Below are 20,812 nucleotides of genomic sequence, written 5' to 3' on the forward strand. Positions count from 1 at the left end.
GTTTGGAGAGAAGCTATGGGGCCTGTAGGGAGAGTGGAGGGATGCTCTCAGACTCTAGTCTCTCCCTCCAGCCCACCCTTGGGAGCTCACCTTTCCTCACAAGGGCAAATGCTTAGTTTTACTGCATGGAACGTATTAAGAGTCCTTACTGCTCTCAGCAGCAACACCGTGCAGCTTGAGATTTGTGAAAATGTTAGTTGCTTGGTCATGTCCAACTCTTTGTGACCCCATGGACTGTAGCCCACCAGGCTCCTCTGTCCATAGAATTCTCCAGTGGGTTGCCATTTCCTTCTCCAGGGTATCTTCCAGACCCAGGGATCGAACCCAGGTCTTCCGCATTGCAGGCAGATTCTTTACCATATGAGCCACCAGGGAAGTCCTAATTTGTACAGAAATTCATACAGGGAAGCAAAGGAGATTTGCCATTTCCTTTTCCCCTGGAATAGGAAATGGCAACCCACTCCAGTATTCTCACCTGGGAAATCCCGTGGACAGAGGAGCCTGGCAGGCTATAGTCCGTGGGGTTGCGAAAGACTTGGACGTGGCTGAGTGACTAACGTACATGCACAGGGAAGCAAACATCATCCTAAAAGGAAACCTTCCGTAGTGAGCCACCACCCACTTACAGAGCCAGCCCTCCACTCACACCTCCCCCGCTCAGCTCAGCCTGTGTGTGACTCCTTCCAGCCCACCAGGCCTGGTGGGTCCTCCTTCCCAGATCATCCCACCACACAAATACAAAATAAATCAGTTGCAAAGAGAGGTTGAAAAATCTTGCGAAAGGTGCATGATCGCAGGAAGTCATCAAAAGTGACCCGGAGAATTGCTCTGACCTCCAGTTACTCAGCCACACCCATGAGCAGCAGATGGGAAAGAGAGCCAAGGATGGAAGCCTGAGCTTCCGGAGGGAATGAGTCCATTGTGTTGCTAACTTTACATAGGTGCACTCTGCCTAAAGGGAGTTTTCAGCTGGGTTCACCAGGCGAAGTTCAACTCCATGCTTTATGAACGAAACACACCCAGACCAAAGTAGTTCAGGAAGCTAAAAATAAAGGGACAGGCACAGATGTAGCAGACAGATGGAAACGGGATAGAACACAGCTGCAGGTTTGATGTGTAAAAGGGAGAGCTGGGGCCTCTGAACATTGTATGATGAGGGAGATTCCCCATCAGGCCAAAACCCTCAGTTTACACTCTCAAGGTATAATCGTTGTCTGTATCTATGCATCACAGCACAGCAGCTGCTTTTACAAAGCGGAAATTATACAAGATACTGGGAGAAATAGATGAAAACATAACATAAGGCTCCTTGAGCAGTCAGCAAATAGACAGAGCTGTAAAATGCCCAGACCTCACATTTAGGCAGATCTTTGGGCCCTATCACAAACCCTTCACTCCATTATGAGAATAAATCTTAAGTATTTGTGGAAGTAGTCATCCCTATGTCAAGTCACAGAGAAAGCATCTTAGAGCTTCCAAAAGTAGAAATACTATCATCAGTTAGTTCTCTTCATAATACTGTAAAACTAGAATTAATTTTTAAGGCCCTTTCATAGGGAAATTTGTTTTAAAGAAACAGTAACCTCTGTTAACTCTTAGATGAAGGGGGAATCTATAAACCAGAATTGGTGGTAGTTTAGTCACTCAGTCGTGTCTGACTCATTGCGACCCTATGGACTATAGCCTGCCAGGCTCCTCTGTCTATGGGATTCCCCAGTTAAGGATACTGGAGTGGGTTGCCATTTCCTTCTCTAGGAGATCTTGCTGACCCAGGGATCGAACCTGCGTCTCCTGTGTCTCCTGCATTGGCAGGCAGATTCTCTATTGCTGAGCCATCAGGGGAGCCCATAAACCAAGATTACAGATATCCTAAAAACCATCAATTGAAACTGTATAGTATCAGAATCTGTGGGATGTATTTAAAGCAGTAACAGCAGGACAGTTCATAACCATAAATACTTTATGTCCATAAATAGGAATAAATGAAAGTAAATGGATTAACATCCCAACTCAAAAACCTGAGAAAAAGAACCAAGTACACCGCAAAGAAAGTGAAGTGTTAGTTGCTCAGTCGTGTCTGACTCTGTGGCCCCATGGACTATAGCCTGCAGGCTCCTCTGTCCATGGAATTCTCCAGGCAGGCATACTGGAGTGGGTTGCCTTTCCCTTCTCCAGAGGATCTTCCTGACCCAGGGATCAAACCCAGGTGTCCTGCATTGCAGGCAGATTCTTTACCATCTGAGCCACCAGGGAAGCCCAAAGAGTGTCATATGGATAAGACAAGCCCTCGGGAATTCATCAGTTCCTCCAATATTTTTGGTGCAGTAAGAACCAAGCAAGACCCTCCCCCATCAAAGTTTAATTTGTTCTTTATTCTTCTGTAATCTAGCACGTGGTTTCATTTATAACCTAAACCAAAATTTAGTGAAATACAAGGTACAATAACTTGTTTCATACTTGGTTTCTTTTTTTTTCCCTAAGATTCCATAACCCCGCCTCCCCCCCACCCACCCCCTGGCACCGTCCACCATGAAACTTCAGCCCCTGGTAAGAATCTGTCTATCTCAAAGGGCCTCGTCCTGGGCCCAGGAACCCTTGGTGTGTTTTTCAGGGTTTCTGCTCACATCTGTGGCTGACAGCCAGTGCCCTTCCGGGTTAGAGTGACAAGAGTCTGTTAGGAGCTGGGGGCATGGAGCGGGAGTCAGTGTCATGTCTCGTCAGCACGTGACTCTCTTTACATGCCTGCCATCTGCCCATCTGTCCATGCAGCGGGCAGCTGGCTAGAGGGAGCCTGCCAGGTATCCCAAGCCCCGTGGGCAACAGGGAAAGAACAGAACCCAAGCTAAAGCTGGGTGTCAGCTGGGCCCTAAAAACCTTCCACTTCCTCATCTGTGAGTCGAGGAGCATGAGGTTGGGGGTGATCACTCTACTTCCTGCTCTGCACCCACAGGCCCAGTGAGCCTGCAGCTGTCACCTGCGTGGGCTGACCTGGTAATTGGGGGGTCCAATCTTCTGCCCCACAGCCACCACCTCTCACCATCACTGCCACCCACTTCCCATTGTCATCCTTTTTCTCAGCCGTGCCACACAGCACGTGGGATCTTAGTTCCCAGGCCAGGGACCAAAGTCTCGACTTTCTGCACTGGAAGTACAGGCTGCTAGGGAAGTCTCCCGCTGTCGTCTTGTCCTCACCCTCCCTGGCTCCGTCTCCCTCCACCCATTCCCTGCACAGCAGCAGCGCTGTGGGAGTCACATTGGCCAAGCTTCTCCTTCCCCACCTCCCACCCCATCCACACCCATCCTCAAGGACCACGCTTTTCTGTCCCCTCCCACGCAGCCCCTCTGAGCCTGTGACTCCGCCGGCCCCTTCTGCCCTCCATGCTTCCTGGTCCCACTTCTCTGTGTCCTTGCCACATCTTTGCGAGGAGACCAGTCAGCTTAGGCGACTCAGGCCTTCTCGTGCACATCTTGCATGTCAGAGTGTTGACGTCCTCTCCCTGCCTCAGCACTGCCCTGGCCCCTTTGGGAAGAAGAAGGCGTTTAACCAAGAGCCCCTAGTACAGTGGCCGACACACCTTTCCTGTAAAGGGTCCAAGTGTCAGTATCTTCTCTGCCGGAGCAATCTCCCCCAGCACAACTCAGAAGCAGACACAGACTGCCTGTAAACAGACGTGAATGTGCGCCAGCAGAGCCTTATTCATGGTTGCTGAAAGTTGAATTTCCTGTCACTTTCGTGTGTGGGAACGTACTGTTTTGATTTTTTCAAGTGTTTAAAAATGTAACAACTGGGACTTCCCTGGCTATCCAGTGGGTAAGACTTCACACCTCCAGTGCTGCGGGCACGTTCAGTCCCTGTTGGGGAACTAAGATCCCACATGCCAAGCAGTATGGCAAAAAAAAAAAAATGTGACTGCCATTATTAGCTCGCACACCACACAGAAACAGGTGGCTGGCCATAATTTGCTGACCCTGGTGGAGGTCCACGTCTAAGCCTGACCCCCCGCCCATTCCTGAGCATTACACAGGCATCCTCCCCATGGCCACGCGCATTTGTGGACAGGTCATCTGTGACTGCTTCACACTCCACCGGTGACCCAAATACTTACTAGCTGGCCCTTCACAGGACAAGTTGACCCGCCCCTGGTTCACACAGAGTGCCTTTCGTCCTCAAACAACCTGAGAAGGCAGGGGTTTACCCCTTCGTTTTACAGAAGAGGAACTTGAAACTCATGAGCAGCAAACTAATTTGTCCCTCTTGGCACAGCCCCCCAGCCCGGGACCACAGGGACTCGCTGGAATTCCCTGTCGACGTGGAGCTGTTCTCCTGGGCTCCTCACCGGAGGTAGCCCTCCACCCCGCACACACCCAGGGGCGTGATTTTCCCGGCATTTCCACACAGGAAAGCCCCAGGCTGACTGGATGCCCCCCCGGGGCTGTTTGCTCAGTAGACTCAGCCGAGCACATTTCCTGGGCGCCCAGGTCCAGGGGCCATGGGACGCCTCCCAGGTCTCCTTCTGCAGACGTGACAGTCGCTTGTGTCCCCAGACAGACACGATCACGTAGAAATCCTGGAACTTGGAGAGCACTTGGGTAAACAACTGGAGTTCCAGGCCTAGTTCCCAGTCACTCTCGGGTGTTGCTCTCTGCACCCCCGACCACGGCTATAACAAGAGGGCGAGTGGAAGCCAGTCTGTCTTTCAGCCCTGCCTTTAGGCTTCATGGTAGCCTAATATTTGCTTGAGTTGCTTACCATTCGCAGCCTCTCCTGGCGCCACCAGTCACTCCTCTGTCTTGGTGTGTGACCTGGACTGGACACGAGGTTTGGAAATCCTGTGTTGAGTGGTTCGTGGTCTCAGGGTGGGGGACAGAGGCTCTGCCCCGACCTGGCACTGCAGGGGGCAGGGCAGCGTCAAGGTCATGGGAGGCAGTGGGCAGCCTCCAGGAAGTCCAGAGGCGGTGACATCCCAGCCACGGCCAAGGTGAACGCTCGGAATGTCCCTGTCGGAGCCCCACCAGGAGGGGAATCCCTGAGACTAGAATGGTGCCAGGCACATGGCCGCCAGTACATTGTTGTCAAGTGAATAAATGAAACCACGTGTATAAAAGCACCTCATACAGTTGTGAAGGGTCCGGGGAGAGGGTTCCCCATAGCTAGATCAGGAAACAAAGCCAGCCCCACAACCAAGATGAATTCACTACAGCGATTGAAGACAGCCACAGGTATATCTGGGGGGCGATGGAGTTACCATTTTCAGGCCACCTCTACTTAGCTGGAAGGACCACCACCCTGCAAGGGTGAGGCTGGAGAACTTCTCTCCAGGGGAAATCCTCCCCCCAGCCCACCCCCCGACTTGAGACTCAACCTATCAACACAGGAGATAGCAAGCACGCTTGCCTTGGTGATCTCATTCCATGGGGCTTTTCACTTTTGAAATCTGAAAGCAAAACATGGTTTGCCTAATGCAGTCCGTCGAAGCTTGTCTGGTTTTCTTGTGGGATGTACAGAGGCCAGATGTGAGCTTGGGGCTGGGGCATCTGCCTGCCTGGTTGCCAGACCTTGGGGGAGGCGTCTCTAGCCAGGGCAGGCAGACACCCCAAAAGCCCCAGGTCTACTTGCCTCGCTCCCAGCACCAAGAACCTGTCTGGACCAGGGTCTGAGGGGCAACAGCCAGGGGGTGCCTCACAGTAGAGGCCCTGGGTTCCAGCCCACAGCCACGCCACCCACCTGTTCTTGGACTTCAAGGAGGTCAGCTGACCTCTCTGCTCCTGCTTCCTCATCAGAAATGGGGAAGGCCAGGTCTGCCCCTTGGAGGAATTCAAGCAAAAGAAAGAGTCACAAGCCTGGCGTGTGGCTGGCACATACCACATACCTTAATGTTACATCGCCATTCTTACTAAAATATTGACCATGCATTCCAACAGAGAGAAAACCCACCCTTTTGAGATAGCAAATGCACTTTCTAGAAATTTCTGGCTACGTAGGCTGCTCAACCTTGGATATCTTTGGTTTAAAAATCCTCATTCAGGCATTTCCCTGACAGTCCAGTGGTTAAGACTCCATACTTCCAACTGCAGGGGTCATATGTTCAATCCCTGGTCGGAGAGCTGTTAATAAGATCCCACGTGCTAGGCAGCATGGCCAAAAATTTAGAAGAAGAAAAAAATTAATAAAACCTTTTTGAACCTCGCAGAAGAACCTCAAAGACAAGAGCAGTTAGAAGACAGCCAGACTTCCCCCGGCTGACAGCATCCCGGGCAGGGGTGGAGGTGGCTACCTGGGGAGCAGAAGGTCCGAGAAGGCCAGGGTGCTCCTGCTTCGTTCATTTAAACCTAGAAACCGTGACTGGAGGTGGGGTTGGATTAATGGATCCTCTCTTTATGGTTTTTTCCCTTTTATTGGGTTAACTTTTATTGCGGTTCTATATGTTTTTTTTTTTCAAAACATATACTTTATATTAGAAACATATCTTTATAGGACTTCCCTGGTGGTCCAGTGGTTAAGACTCCACGCCCCCAACACAGGGTGGGCACGGGTTCGATCCCTGGTCAGGGAATTAAGATCCCGCATGCAGCATGGCATGGCCAAAAGAAAAGACATAAAGGAGGAAAAAAAGGAAAAAGAAACATGTCTTTTATATTATAAAGGGAGGGGAAACAGCATTTCTGAGAAAGTAGAGTCCTCTCTCAAATAGTGCTTTGCCAGGGCTGTGGATCGTCTGGCGTGTCGGGAAGACAGCACGAGCTTGTGGCTGCCCTTGCCCCAGAGCCAGCTCACATCGCATCACTGCTGGCACCCGGGTCCCACTTCCTCCCTCCCCTTTATCTCCAGCCCCACATGATCCACCGGGCACACCAACCACCCTGAGCTTGAAGGCCTTGCACACCCCTGGCTGGCCCCGGGAACAGCTACACAATAGCTCCCCTCGCTTCGGGTGCCAGGCCAGCATTTCCTCCTCCTCCTCCGACGGACGTATAATAGCACCAACCGGATATTTTTAGATCAGCTTTGAAAAGTCGCAGTGTGTTGAGACCGCATACCAGACGCATGAGGTCACCGTGCTGGTAATCGCAGAACCAGAGAGCTGGTCCCAAAGACATCCCCTCTGGTCCCCAGGACACTGGGCCTGGATGTTTCCTTAAAACTCACCAGAGACGTGTCCCACATTCATAAGGGACCACCGTGGCTCCTCTGGGTGGAAATGTGCATTGCTGGGGTGTCTCTGTGCCAGGCTTTGAACCCAGCCACCACGGCAACTCAGGACTTGCCCCTGGAGGGGTGTCACTCGGGGTCAGGCACCCCCCTCACCATCTGTTTGTAGTTAGGACAGGCAGCACTTTGCATGCTCACTCGTGGGAGCTCATTTTATCACAAAGCAGGCCTGTCCTCAGCTCAGACACCACCCTGCAGGGTCTGGAAGGAAAGGAGGAGACGGATCTGCCGTCTGCTTTTCCCAGAGCCGTGGCTCAAGAGCCTGTGGGGTTTACCCCAAAGGCTGAACATAAGGGAAACAGGAGATTAAAACCTGGATAGACAGTTTTCTTCACCAGGGGGCCCATGAGGGCCTACAGCACACATGGGGGCCTTGATTACAGGAGGGAGCCCCAGACAACCTGCTCCTACAAACACCTTTTACCTTCATCTGTGCTTCTCAACCCCCAGCAATTCAGCTCTGGCTGGGTACTTTTTTTTTCTTATTTATTTGAGTGCATCACAGCAGAGGATGAGATGATTAGATAGCATCACCGACTTGATGGACTTGAATCTGAGCAAACTCCAGGAGATAGTGAAGGACAGGGAAGCCTGGTGTGCTGTAGTCCGGGGTCGCAAAGAGTCAGACACGACTTAGCAACTGAACAACAATCAGGTCGTAGTTGCATCATGTGGAATCTTCCACTGTGGCACACGGGCTCTGTAGTTGTGTCGCTTGGGCTTCAGTGGTTGTGGCACGTTGGCTCCAGAGCCCTCAGGCTCCGTAGTTACAGGGTACAGGCTTAGTTGCTCTGAGGCATGTGGAATCTCAGATCCCCACCCAGGGATTAAACCCGAGCCTCTTGCAGTGCAAGGCAGATGCTTAACTCCTGGACCAGCAGGCAAGTCCCTGTGGGGACTTCTGGGGTTGTCCCACATGCTGCCGGCCTCTGGCGGGTAGAGACCAGGGATGACCTCAATACCCTGCAGTGCGCAGGACAGCCCTACCCCGGAGAGTGACCGCTCCCCGAGTGTCAGCAGCGCCGAGGCCGGGAACCCTGCACTGGGTTCCACAGACACTCGGGAGGGCAGAGCAGATGGAGGCCCGGGCCCCAGCAGCTGGCCTAGAGCTCAGTCACACACATCCAGACCCTGTGAAGAAGAGAAGGGGGCTCTGTGGCCGCTGTCTGACTCTGGAAAGCACCTCATCGGGCTAGATTCCACCACCACACGGCCAGGTGAAGACCCCTCCCCTCAAAGTGCCCCCCTACCCTGCAAGTTAGTCTCTCAGTCATGTCCGACTCTTGGGGACCCTATGGTCTGTAGGCCGCCAGGCTCCTCCGTCCATGGAATTTTCCAGGCAAGAAGACTGGAGTGGGTTGCCATTCCCTCCGTGAGGGGATCTTCCCAACCCAGGGATTGAACCCTGGTCTCCTGAATTGCAGGCAGATGCTTTACTGTCTGAGCCCTAAAGGTACCCCCTTTACAATTGGGCCTGGTTTCCTCCCTGAGACCTCCTCTCCCTCAATCACTCGTCCCCTGCTTGGCACTCTGGTGCTTGGTTCAGGTTCTACAGCGATGCCCAGTTCTGGGGTCTGGAGCCCCAGGGGCATCAGGGCAGGAAGTCACGCATCCCGTGACCTCGTCAGCCGGGAGCATGACCAGTGCATGAGCCCAGCGGGGGCTGCTGCCCTGATCGCAAGCTCCACTGAATGGAGCCGTTTTCTGAGGAAGTGTCTCTGGCCTTCCAGCAGATGCTTTTCTGTGGGGCTTCTGCCTCCAGGCATCGAGTTGGAAGCTCATTCGTGATTGACCTGCATCCATCCTGCCTGCTAAATGAGCGCTTGGAGAAAATCCAAACTCCTCTTGGTGTCTCCCTGAGAGCCTGGTCACCTCTCTCCATCCTGCCCTTGTCCCTCACCTCACCAGACCTGCAGATACACACCCCATCCCACAGCAGACCTTGGCAGTGGCCTTCCCACCTCTTCCCAGCTGTGGCCTCCCTGCCGGGCTCAGCCTCCTCTAACGGGAACAGCGTGAGCCTGACACCTTTTTCGCTATTGCCAAGCTTCCCTTTCCTCATGCGACACCCCCGCCCCCATCCCCTCTCTGCCTCTCATCCCTCCTCTGCCCAGCCTCACCACCCTCGCTGCTTTCGGCCTGTCACTCCCTGAAACAGGGACCACCACTCCCCAGGTACTTCTCCTGCCCCAAGCTCCCCCAGGACTCCACCGAGCCTCCCCTTATCTGGGTACCACGTGGGAAAGAGGTAACCCCAGGAACCTGAGTGGGGGACAGAGGGTGTTCTCTTGTTTTCATCTGGATGGTGGTCACGTGGTAGACCCTGGGGGGCACTGCCAAGCCGTGAGCACTGCACACACTTCCTCTGTGTCTTGGGAATGAAGCCCTGATTCACACCACAATGAGGATGGACCCCAGAAGCATCATGCTGAGTGAAAGAAGCCAGACACGAAAGGCTACCTAGTGTGTGCCCCCACTTAACGTGAAATGTCCAGACCAGGCAAATAAATCCCGAGAGACAGGAAGCAGATTGGTGGTTACCAGGGGCTGGGGAGTAACTGCTGAGGAGGATGGGTCTCCTGTTGGGGCGATAGAAATGTTCTGGAACTAAACAGAGGTGATAGTTGGACAGCGTTGTGAATGTAGTGCATGCCACTGAAGTGTTCACTTTTGAAACTTAGTTTTATGTTATGTCACTTTGACCCTAACTTTTTTTAAAAAATTGCTGTCAACCAGCTTGTCATGCCACGGTATTGCAAGACCCTCCAGGAGGGGACGTGTCCCCACATCTGCTTCCTAAGCAGGCTGGTGGCTGGCCTGGAGCTGGTATCAACCCAGCACCCAGCAAACTCCTTCTGGAAAATAAATACTCTGGATAGTAAATATTTTCTGGCTTTGCGGGCCAGATGGTCTCTGTCATAGCTCCCTGCCGTCACAGCACAAAGACAGTGGTAGGTGGTCGGTGAATGAACAGGCCTGGCTGTGTGCCAGGACGCTTCATTTGTGGATGCTGAAACTTGAATAGGATTTTTACACAGCAGGAAATATTACTTTTCTTGGGTTTTTTGGGTTGTTTTTTTTAAACCATTCACAAATGTAAAAACCACTCTTGGCTCACAGGCAGTACAAAAACATACAGTGGACTGGATTTGACCACAGGCCAGAGTTTGCTACGTGAACAGTTATTACTGAAAAAAAAAATCCTATGATTGGTGTTTCCAATGTCCAGGACTTAGAACTTGAGCCCCTCCTTCACCTCAACACAGAGGTAAAGAGCAAGCCCATGAGATGCATGGGAAGCCCCTATGGCTCAGTGGTAAAGAATCTGCCTGCCAATGTGGGAGCCGCAGGAGACATGGGTTTGATCCCTGTGTCAGGCAGATCCCTCAGAGGAGGAAATGACAACCCACTCCAGTATTCTTGCCCGAAGAATCCCATGGACAGAGGAGCCTGGTGGGTACAGTCTATGGGGACTCAAAGAGTCAGGCGCGACTGAGCGTGCCCACACACACTTGGGAAGTGCCTACCTGTGTGTTTTCCAGGTGTCACCTGGAGTCTGTGAGTGGCTTCCAGTGGACCATGGTCCACAACACCCTGAGGGAGCCTCCAGGCTGAGGCCTGTAGAAATTTTATCCTCACAATCTGAAAACCTGCTTTTGTTTTCCTCGCAGGCTTTTGGAAATGCTAAAACAGCCCACAACAACAATTCCAGCCGATTTGGGAAATTCATCCAGGTCAACTACCTGGAGAGCGGCATCGTGCGAGGGTGAGTCAACTGGTGCCCATGCTGTGCACTCCACCGTCAGTCTGGGGTCCTGGGCTTCCCTGCAGCGGGGACCCAGGACTGAGCCAGCAGGGAACTGAATGCTGAAGTCACAGTCTTGCAGGCATTTGTGAATCATGCAGGGAAACGAGTATGATTTTCAGTCATTGATATGAAAGTCTGAGAGGTGGCAGGAAGTGTGCGTGGGGGAGGAGGGCGGCACCTTCATAACCAAACCTACCTGCCGCGGGGCATCGCCTAGGGCGTTGAGGCATCCACTAAGTTAAGTACAATGAGCTAGAGTTCCTAGCATGATGGGATTTGCCAAGAGCAGGCGAGGGCACACCAATTTCCCGATCTTGATGTTTCTAATTCCCTGGGTCTAGGAAGAGTTGATGTGGACTCTGGCATTTGCCAAATGTGCCCCTTTAGCTTTAGCTGGAAGGAGACATGATGCTACATAGCAAAGTAAGGCAGTTGTCCAGGGAAGTGCAGCAAGTAGGCAGGTGAGGAGGATGGAGGGAGGGAGGGACAGGACGTGGACTGATGGATGGATTCCAGGGTGGGTGGGTGGAAAGAAGGATGGGTAGATTCATAGATGGGTGGATGATGGTTGGGTAGGTTCATTGATGGATGAACGATGGATGGGTAGAAGGTTCATGGATGGGTGGATGATGGATGGACGATGGATGGGTAGCAGGTTCATGGATGAACTCACTGGTAGAGAATAAATGAGAGGATGGATATGTAGACTGATGGATTTGGATGGGTAGATTCATGGATGAGTGGATAGATTCATAGATGGATGGATGATGGGTGGGTAGGTTCATGGATGAACAGATAGAAGGATGGAGGGGTGGTTTGATTCATGGATAGATAGATGGGATCATTGGTAGATGGGTGGATTCATAAGTGAGTATATAGACTGATGGGTGGTTTGGATGGCTGGGTGGATGAGGAGATAAATGAGTTCATAGGTGGTAGCTGGATTGTGAAGTTGACTGCCAGGCAGAAGTTAAAACAGATTTACATTTTGTGCCAGAATGTGAGTTCCGTAGGTGAAGGTACAGTTACTTCAACTAAATGTGCAACTTTGAAATTGTGTTCCCCAAAAAACAAAAAAGAAATTGTGTTTATTTGTATTCTGTGCAATGTCATGCTAATAAAAATACCTGGCAGCCTTATGCAATGAGTTGATGTTACAAGGAATTATCTATTTGGTCATACTGTGATTTCCGCAGTTAATACTGTAGGATTTTATTCCTATTAAGATGTACGTTCTGGGTAGTTTCAAGTAGTTAAAAAAATATAATTGTGACTTAATACTGCATAGTGTTTTGGATTTTTGTTTAACACGCAAAGGTCTTACGAGCCATAAAACTAATTCACAGTGGGGGATAAAAAAAGACATTTGGGCACAGTCCATTGCCTGGTGACTTAAAGGAACCCTTCCCGCTCCACATTGTGGTGTGAGAGTCCACAGTGGCAGTGGGATTTGCAAAGGCTCCAGGTGATGTTCTAAGCAGTAGAATAAGAATCCTTAAATGTTAGATACAGGGAGATCCAAGCAACAGGCCCATGGAGGCCACAAGAAGGCTCATGTGTTTCAGGGAGGCAGAGGTCCTCCAGGAGAATTGATTTCAAAATATCTGGGTTCTTCTGTCCATCTAAAACTGACTGGGACTTCCCCATTGGTCCAGTGGTTTTAAGACTCCGTGCTTCCACTGCAGGGGGACGGGTCCAATCCCCAGTCAGGGAACTAAGATCCTACATGCCTCACGGTGTGGCCAAAAAAATAAACCTAAACCTGACTGATGATCATCTCAATTGATGGTGCATGTTCAAGACAAGGACAGAAATGTTTTCTTCCCAGATCCTTCAACCTCTGGCTTCTTTCCTTTTTCCCTCTGCCCAGGCTCTAAAGTGATGTAGGGAGAGAGACCCTTGCTAAAGGCAACATCTCCTCTGGCCCTTCATTCAGCCCCTCAGGGACACTCAAGAGTGGGCAGTTCTCCCCATGGCCCCCGCCTTCCATGGGCCATCCAGTAGTCCCTTCCCAACTGCTACTGGGCCCAGCTTGGTCTCTGCATGGGCAGAACCACTCTCCTGCCCCCACTTGCCCCGCAGGTCTCAGCCCTTTCACCAGAAAGACCTTCACTCTTTATTTTATTCTATTCTATCCCACTCTTCTGTGCTTTGAGGCTTCTGGGATGTTAATTCCCCAACCAGGGGTTGAACCTGGGCCACAGCAGTGAAATCACAGAGTCCTAACCAGTGGACTGCCAGGGAATTCCCCCCCCTCCTTATTTTAAATCTGGTTTTCTCCCATGGGCCCATATTGTATCTGTCACATTGCAGAGCCTCTGACTATCAGGGGAAGCCCATGGTATCTTACTAAGTACAAGACGCAGAAACAAACTGTTTTTCGTTCTAGCAGCTCCCTTGGGAGCAGAAACACCAAGAGGCTGCCTCACATCTTCCTGGGTCCCGGACTGGCTCTGCAGGCCAGAAGCCAGGGCCTTTGCTGCCCGTGGGAGCCTCAATGCCCCTGTTCTCCTCCCAGATCAGTCCTTCCTGTGCTCTCCATTTCATGTCCCATGGCTGCTGAAGCAGTATCACAGACCAGTCAGCACACAACAATAAGAGCACAAAACAATTATTCTCTTGTGGTTCTGGAGGCCAGAAGTCCAAGATCAAGGTGTGGGAAGGGCCATGCTCCCTCCAGAGGCTCTAGGCAAGGATCCCTCCTGGCCTCTTCCAGCTTCTGGGGGCCCCAGGTGCCCTTGGCTTGCAGCCCCATCACCCCAGTCTTTGCTTCAGTCTCCATGTGGTCTTCTCCCCTGAATTTCTCTATGATCTCCTCTTCTGTCTTCTGGGATACTTGTCCTTGGGTTTAGGGCTCATCTGGACCATGGAGGAGGATCTCATCTCTAGAAAAAAAAGATGAGAGTGTTAGTCGCTCAGTTGTGTCCAACTCTTGCGACCCTGTGGACTGTAGCATGCCTGGCTCTTCTGTCCCTGGGATTTCCCAGGCAAGAATACTGCAGTGGGTTGCCATTTCCTTCTCCAGAAGATCTTTCCCACCCAAGGATCAAACCTGGGTCTCCCGCACTGCAGGCAGATTCTTTACCAGCTGAGCCCCCAAGGAAACCCCATCTCCAGGTCCGTCACTTAATTCCATCTGCAAAAGTGTTTTTTCAGACTCACAGTCACACGTTCCAGGTGGACGTGTCTTCTGGGGGCCACCGTTTGGCCCAGCACATCAGCAGGACTGGCCCTCAGCTAAGCAGCCAGCCTGCCCTGCCCACCTCGGCTCTTGTCAGGCTCAGGGCAGCTGTGGTCCTGGGTCGCTGGATCTCATAGATCAGCTGCAGAGTCCTGTCTATGGCCTCGGATTCAGGAAAGGAGGTCCTGCCTCAGCCCTTGACAGTGGCCTGCCCACGCTGGGTGGAAGGAGGTGCACTTCCTGTCCAGGGAGTGGCTGCCACCAGCTTGCAGGGAGCAGGCCCAGACCTGGTTCTGCTTTTGGGCAGGTGACACTTTTCTATGCCGCTTCCCGACAAGGCCAAGGGTCAAGGGCAGTCCACACCTCCCCCCAGTTCCCCAATTTGCAAGGCCTCGTGTTCCTGTGGGGTCAAGGGCTCACTATGGAGGGGATCCCTGGCTGTGTACAAGATCACCCCTGTAGGGGCCCAGCTTCACGAGTAATCACCAAAGGCTGTGGCCCGTTAGATGACAGCTCGGTGCCCCTGAGGGGTCACTGTCCTTGCCCATGTGGCGAGACGGCACAGAGAATTGGCCACAGATAGAGATGGAAACGTGAGTCTAGGACCAGAGGCAGCCTCCCTGCCCAGGAAAACAAAACTGCTGAGAACTACAAGTTACCGGTCAGAGGAGGGAATGGAAGAAAATAGGAGTTTGAAAGAAGAGAGGACGCGCGCATGCTGAGCCTTTGGAAACCCACCCGTGCGGGGTGTGTGCGCATGCATCCGTCCATTCAGTGTGTGTGTGCGCTTGCGCAAGGCTGCAGCCAGAAGACTGCCGTCCTGGAGACAGTCTGGAAACATTCAGTAGGCCTGGGACCAGGGCCCTAATCCCCAGCTCCCTCTTCTGTATTACAGGATGAACTCAGATGAAGGTGACCTGCAGAGCTGTACAGCTCACATACTTGATGATAGCAGATCCCATGAGAGTCAGGTCCCCACCAGGCCACCCCCCTCCTGTGGGGTCCTGGACAACACGTTAACACCTCCTCCATCAGTGGGAGCCACAGTGCCCCTCCTGGAGGGCATTTAAATCCAGTGTATTTAATCTCAGCAAAACAGTGCCTAGAACCTCGCAGTAGAGCTCCAAGAAATGTCTGATGTCTCTATTAGCATTGCGGGTGTGGCTGTGTGAGTACCTCGTTCCTGCCCCAGGACCAACACAGCCTCAGGGACCCGGGCCCAGCACATGTCCGTCAAGTGATAAACAGATAAACAAAATGTGTGTCTAGACATGTAGACACAGAGAAGGCAATGGCACCCCACTCCAGTACTCTTGCCTGGAAACTCTTGCCCTCCTCCCTGGAGGAGCCTGGTGGGCTGCAGTCCATGGGGTCGCCAAGAGTCGGACACGACTGAGCGACTTCCCTTTCACTTTTCACTTGCATGCATTGGAGAAGGAAATGGCAACCCACTCCAGTACTCTTGCCTGGAAAGTCCCATGGACGGAGGAGCCTGGTGGGCTGCCGTCTATGGGGTCACACAGAGTCGGACACGACTGAAGTGACTTAGCAGCAGCAGGCATGTAGGCTATTGTGCCAATTTGCTCAGTCGTGTCTGAGTCTTTGCCACCCCATGGATAATCTACCAGCCTCCTCTGTCCATGGGATTCTTCAGGCAAGAATACTGGAGTGGGTTGCCATTTCCTCCTCCAGGGGATCTTCCTCACCCAGGGATTGAACCCACGCCTCCTGCATTGGCAGGCAGATTCTTTAGTACTGAGCTACCTGGGAAGCCCTTACTTAGCCATAAAGAAGAATGAAGTTCTGATACATGCTCCCAAGTGGCAGAATCTCAGAACCACTGAGTTGAGTGAAAGAAGGCAGATTCAGTATCCACCTGACCCTTGAACAACGCAGGGGTTAGTCAGAAATCTGCAGATGGCTTCGAGTCAGCCCTGTATATCCGAGGTTCCCCCAGTTCCACAGCTCCTTAATATCTGTGGTTCCACATTGTGGATTCAACCAACTGCAGATGATATAGGACTACGGCATTTGCTATTGAAAAAAATATCCACCTATAAGTGGACCCACAATTCAAACTTGTGTTATTCAAGAGTTAACTATACATACTAAATGAGTGTTTTGGTTTTTTGGGGGGTTTTTTTGTTTTTTTTAATTCTAGGAAATCCAAAGTAATCTTTAGCGGGGCTGGTCCATGGCTGCTCAGGGGTGGATGGCAGGGAGGAATGACAGAGGCCCCAAGGAGTCTTCTCGGGATTATGGATGTGTTCGTTGTCTTGGTCACGGTGGTGGGCTCTCAGGGATTCACATGTGTCACAGCTCATACACTCATACATGTTACATCTGTTGTGCGTCAGCTATACCTACTAAAGCTGGTTTTGAAAATTATGTAGAGATTATGGAAGGACCCAGTGAAAAACTCATCTGGGTGCATGCTTTTGAGTATGTATAGTTGATCATATATCAATCATCAGTAAAGCTGTTTTAAGAAGAATAGAAAAGTGAATCCACTATCTTGTATATCGATTTTCAATTAGAGAAACACTTCATGGCTGGGGAGATGGTGGAAGCAGGGTTCAACCTTCCAGTGTTATTCGTGAGTACATGGGTCTGATCATTTCAATTCCTGCCGCCCCGGGAGCCATCCCAAGTGATGCCAGGTTGGGCTTCCACACAACTGTCAGCCCACATCCGGTGTGTAGGGCAGAAGTGGCCAGCCCAGGTCCCTTATTTTTATAGATGGTAGCAGTAGGGTGAGGTGCATTTACGACAACAGTGTGTACCTTAAGAATGAGATCGTATTTACGACATTTAGGTTGCTTGTTTACGACACTCAGAGCTATCACCCTTTCGTCCCTGTGCTTACCTTGGGTCCAAGGTTGTTAATCTGCAGCTGGCTTTACCACAGTCATGAATCATTCCTGTTCTTCAGGGAAACAGCATTAGCGTGTAACACTTGGTTCTTCTTTTTCTGCTTGATGACAGAGCGGTTGTCGAAAAGTACCTGCTTGAAAAGTCTCGCCTGGTCTCTCAGGAGAAGGATGAGAGGTAGGGGAGTATTTCCTTGATGATCCCTGATGTCTGCCGTCTTCCCTATGAAGGAGAAAAGCAGATGTCCTGAGACGGGGAGTATCTACAGGAGGCCCTGATGGATCTCCTAGGAGCGTGAGCTTTGCCACCTTCTCCTGCTTATTTTTGTGCCTCCCTGGGGCTTCTCCCTGGAGTGGGTGCTTGGGTGTCTGCTGAAATGTGGTCAGATTAGCATCATCTCTGGTCCAACAATGAGTGAGAGATGCCCACCCTCTGAGGAATCTATTCACTGGAGAAGCTCGTGGTTTGATTTTTGGAGTTTTTTTTTTTTTAAAAAAAGATCATAAGAATCGACTTATTGTCTCCAATTTGTGCATAATCGAGGTGCTTTTTCCTCCCTGGCCTGGTCTCCAGAGCAATATTAGTAGTGGTTTGACGAGTAGCTATCGCTCGGCCTCCAAAAACAACTTTTTTCTCCTAATTTTGACCTACAGGAACTACCACGTGTTTTATTATTTGTTACTTGGCGTCAGCGAGGAAGAGCGTCGGGAATTTCAGCTCAAGCAGCCTGAAGATTATTTCTACCTCAACCAGGTAAACAGCCTCGAGCCCCAACCACAAACACGGCCTCTGTTCCCCACGGGCTGTTTACGCTCTGCCAGGGGGTCAGAGGCCGTCCGCCTTGGCCCTCTCCAGCCCCCAAACCAGCTCCAAGGAGGCCCAGAGCGGGGCGGCATAAAGGAGCCCATTCATTCCCTGCCTCCCCGGCCCTGCCCCATCGGTTCCAGCCAAAATCATCCTCACACACCACCCTCCCCAGCCCAGAAGTACCCAGAGCACTGCTGACTTTGTTTTTCAGCATAACTTGAAGATCGAAGATGGAGAGGACCTGAAGCATGACTTTGAAAGACTCAAGCAGGCCATGGAGATGGTGGGCTTCCTTCCTGCCACCAAGAAGCAGTAAGTGGGTGGGCCCGGCCAGGCACCTCCCCCTAACTGGAGTTACCAGTCACTCAGAGATCTGACCTACCCCCGGTAGGAACCTCACTAAGGAGAGTAGCCAGAGGAGTGACAGAAGACTGTCACCATTAGCCACTGGGAGATGCCAGTTAAAACCACAGGGCGGGACTCCCCTAGTGGTCCAGGGGCTAAGACTCTGCACGCTCCCATGGCAGGGGGCCCCAGTTTGGTCCCTGGTTGGGGAACTAGATCCCACATGCTGCTACTAAGACCAAGTGCAGCCAAGTAAATAAATAAATATTAAAAAAAAAAAAAAAAAAAAAAAAAAAAACAGGGCTTTTCAAAGGTCATTCATCATTTAAAAATCCTTTTCTTTTTTTTCGACCGCACCCTCACAGCTTGTGAGATATTAGTTCCCGGACCAGAAATTGAACCTGGGCCCTCAGCAGTCAAAGCGTGGAGTTTTAACCACTGGACCACCAGGGAATTTCTCCGTCATTTAAAGATCTTAATTTCTTCATTAACAGACTAATTAACAGATTTTGTTAATTAGCAGAAAAGCTACACTATCTCAATAGAGGCAGAAAAAAAAAATCTAATAAAAGAAAATTTACTCAGGTATATTTACCCAAAACAAAAAAAACCACAAGGCTTTTGCCCAACAATGTGGGTATACTTCACCTTACGGAGCCATACGCTTAAAAACGGCCAAGAAAGTGAATTTTATATGATGTGTTTTTGACCACAATTAAAAATTATTTTAATTCTTCAAAACCACTCAGAGCATTCTCCACGCCTTCCCGGGTGACCGGGACACCCAGAGGGGACGCCTCTGCCCAGCATGCTGCCAGGAGGACACCACGGGGCCAAGCCCTGTGGACAGCCATTGGGCAGCTTCTATTGCCGACGCGTGTACACAACCAAACATATACACATGCTTGGCCAGAGGCACGCACAGGAATGCGCACAGCAGCCTCGTCTATGACAGCCCCCAACCCCAGGAAACCCTCCCAAATGCCCACCAACCAGAGATTAAATAGATCAACGCGTTACAGTATCTCCCTGCAGGAGTCGGCACACTTTCTGGAGACAGATAGCAAATGTTTTTCAGCTTCATGGGCCACTCAATCTCTGTGGCATGTTCTTTACATTCTGTTTTCTTAACGACCCTTTAAAAGCTTAAGAACCATCCTCAGCTCAGGAGCTATGCAGAAGAAGGTCCCAGTTGGCCAGGCACCAACCCTGCACAGCAGTGGTTCTCACTGGGGTCCTGATTGTGCTCCCAGGGGACACTTGGCCTTGCCTGATGACGCTTTTGAGTGTCATACTGCAGGTGTGGTTGGAGGGGCCAGGTGGGTAGAAGCCAGGTACCAGCAGTGCCAGGGCTGAGAAGTGGCAGCATTAAGAATAAAGAATGTGGGAGCTTCCCTCGGTAGTCCAGTGGTTAGGACTCCACTGCAAGAGATCCAGTCTCTGTCCCTGATCAGGGAACTGACATCCCACATGCCATGCAGCTTGGCCAGAGCAAAAGAAAAATATATTACTAAATCTTTTCAAAAAAAAAAAAGAATGAACAATGCTCCATGCAGTAACACACATGACTCCCCCACCTTACACCTTTTCAATGACAGGCCCGATGTAAGTACACGTGATTTCGTAAGTACATGTGATTTCGTAAGTACACGTGATTTCACCAAAGTCAAAATCACAGATGGTGTTAGATATCAGGATAGCGGTTTCTCTTTGGAAGCTACGGAGGGTCCAGGGCCTGAAATGTTGTTCTGTTTTTTTGGTCTGAGTGCCAGTCACAGGCATCTCTACATTTGGTGACACTTCATCAAACTCAACACTTGGGGACGGAATTCCCTGGCGGTCCAGTAGTTAAGACTCCACACTTCAAATGCAGGGAGTGCAGGTTCGATCCCTGGTCGGGTGACTAAAATCCAATATGCCTCACAGCATGGCTGAAAAAGAAAACAGCAACTACACTTGGGGAACTGTGTGCATTTTTTTTTTTTTTTTTTTGGTGATGCCTCCGTAAGAAAATTTTTAAGCTCTCCCAGCACCACTACCACCAAAAAAAAAATAGAGCTACATGCCTCCAAAGTCCTGTTTGACAGAGAGTCGCCAGCAGAGGAGTGGACATCTTTCGGAGTTCGCATGTTCTGACTGGAATGGCTGGTTTTACGAATACAGCCCAGGTCGCAGGAAACTTGAGCGCAGTTCACTGGAAGCTTCTGCTGTCTCGGGACTGGGGACGTGCCCCAACCTTGGCTCCTTCTCTCCCCAGGATTTTTTCCATCCTCTCGGCCATCTTGTACCTAGGCAACATCACTTACCGGAAGAGAGCCACGGGCCGAGACGAAGGCCTGGAGGTCGGGCCCCCCGAGGCGCTGGACACGCTGTCGCAGCTCCTGAAGGTACTGTCCCGGGCCTCAGCCACAGGGGCCGCCCACCGAGGCCCAGGCTTCCCGCGCTGGCTGAGCCTCTGTCAGCTGCTTCCTCCCGCCGTCTCTGCCGTGTCCCTTCCTCATTTCTTTTCTTTTCTTTTTTTAATTGAGCGATGATTGGGCTTCAGACGGACAGCATAAGTGATTCAGTATCTGTAGTATCTGTTGCCAAA

General features: G+C 51.1%; 1 protein-coding gene across 19 annotated transcripts in view; it reads left to right on the forward strand.

Moving 5' to 3' along the window:
* Window positions 1-20,812, forward strand: part of MYO9B (myosin IXB) — a 108,281-nt gene that overhangs the window by 42,327 nt on the left and 45,142 nt on the right. For all 19 annotated transcript variants that reach the window (XM_044948278.2, XM_044948282.2, XM_044948279.2 and 16 more), the window contains 5 exons: window positions 10,882-10,976; window positions 17,185-17,247; window positions 17,724-17,823; window positions 18,089-18,189; window positions 20,480-20,609. In XM_044948278.2, the coding sequence (XP_044804213.1) occupies window positions 10,882-10,976; window positions 17,185-17,247; window positions 17,724-17,823; window positions 18,089-18,189; window positions 20,480-20,609 (489 nt within the window). The remainder of the gene's footprint in view (window positions 1-10,881; window positions 10,977-17,184; window positions 17,248-17,723; window positions 17,824-18,088; window positions 18,190-20,479; window positions 20,610-20,812) is intronic.

The sequence above is a fragment of the Bubalus bubalis genome, chromosome 9 (genome assembly GCF_019923935.1).
Source record: "Bubalus bubalis isolate 160015118507 breed Murrah chromosome 9, NDDB_SH_1, whole genome shotgun sequence".
In the NCBI taxonomy this organism is placed as follows: domain Eukaryota; kingdom Metazoa; phylum Chordata; class Mammalia; order Artiodactyla; family Bovidae; genus Bubalus; species Bubalus bubalis.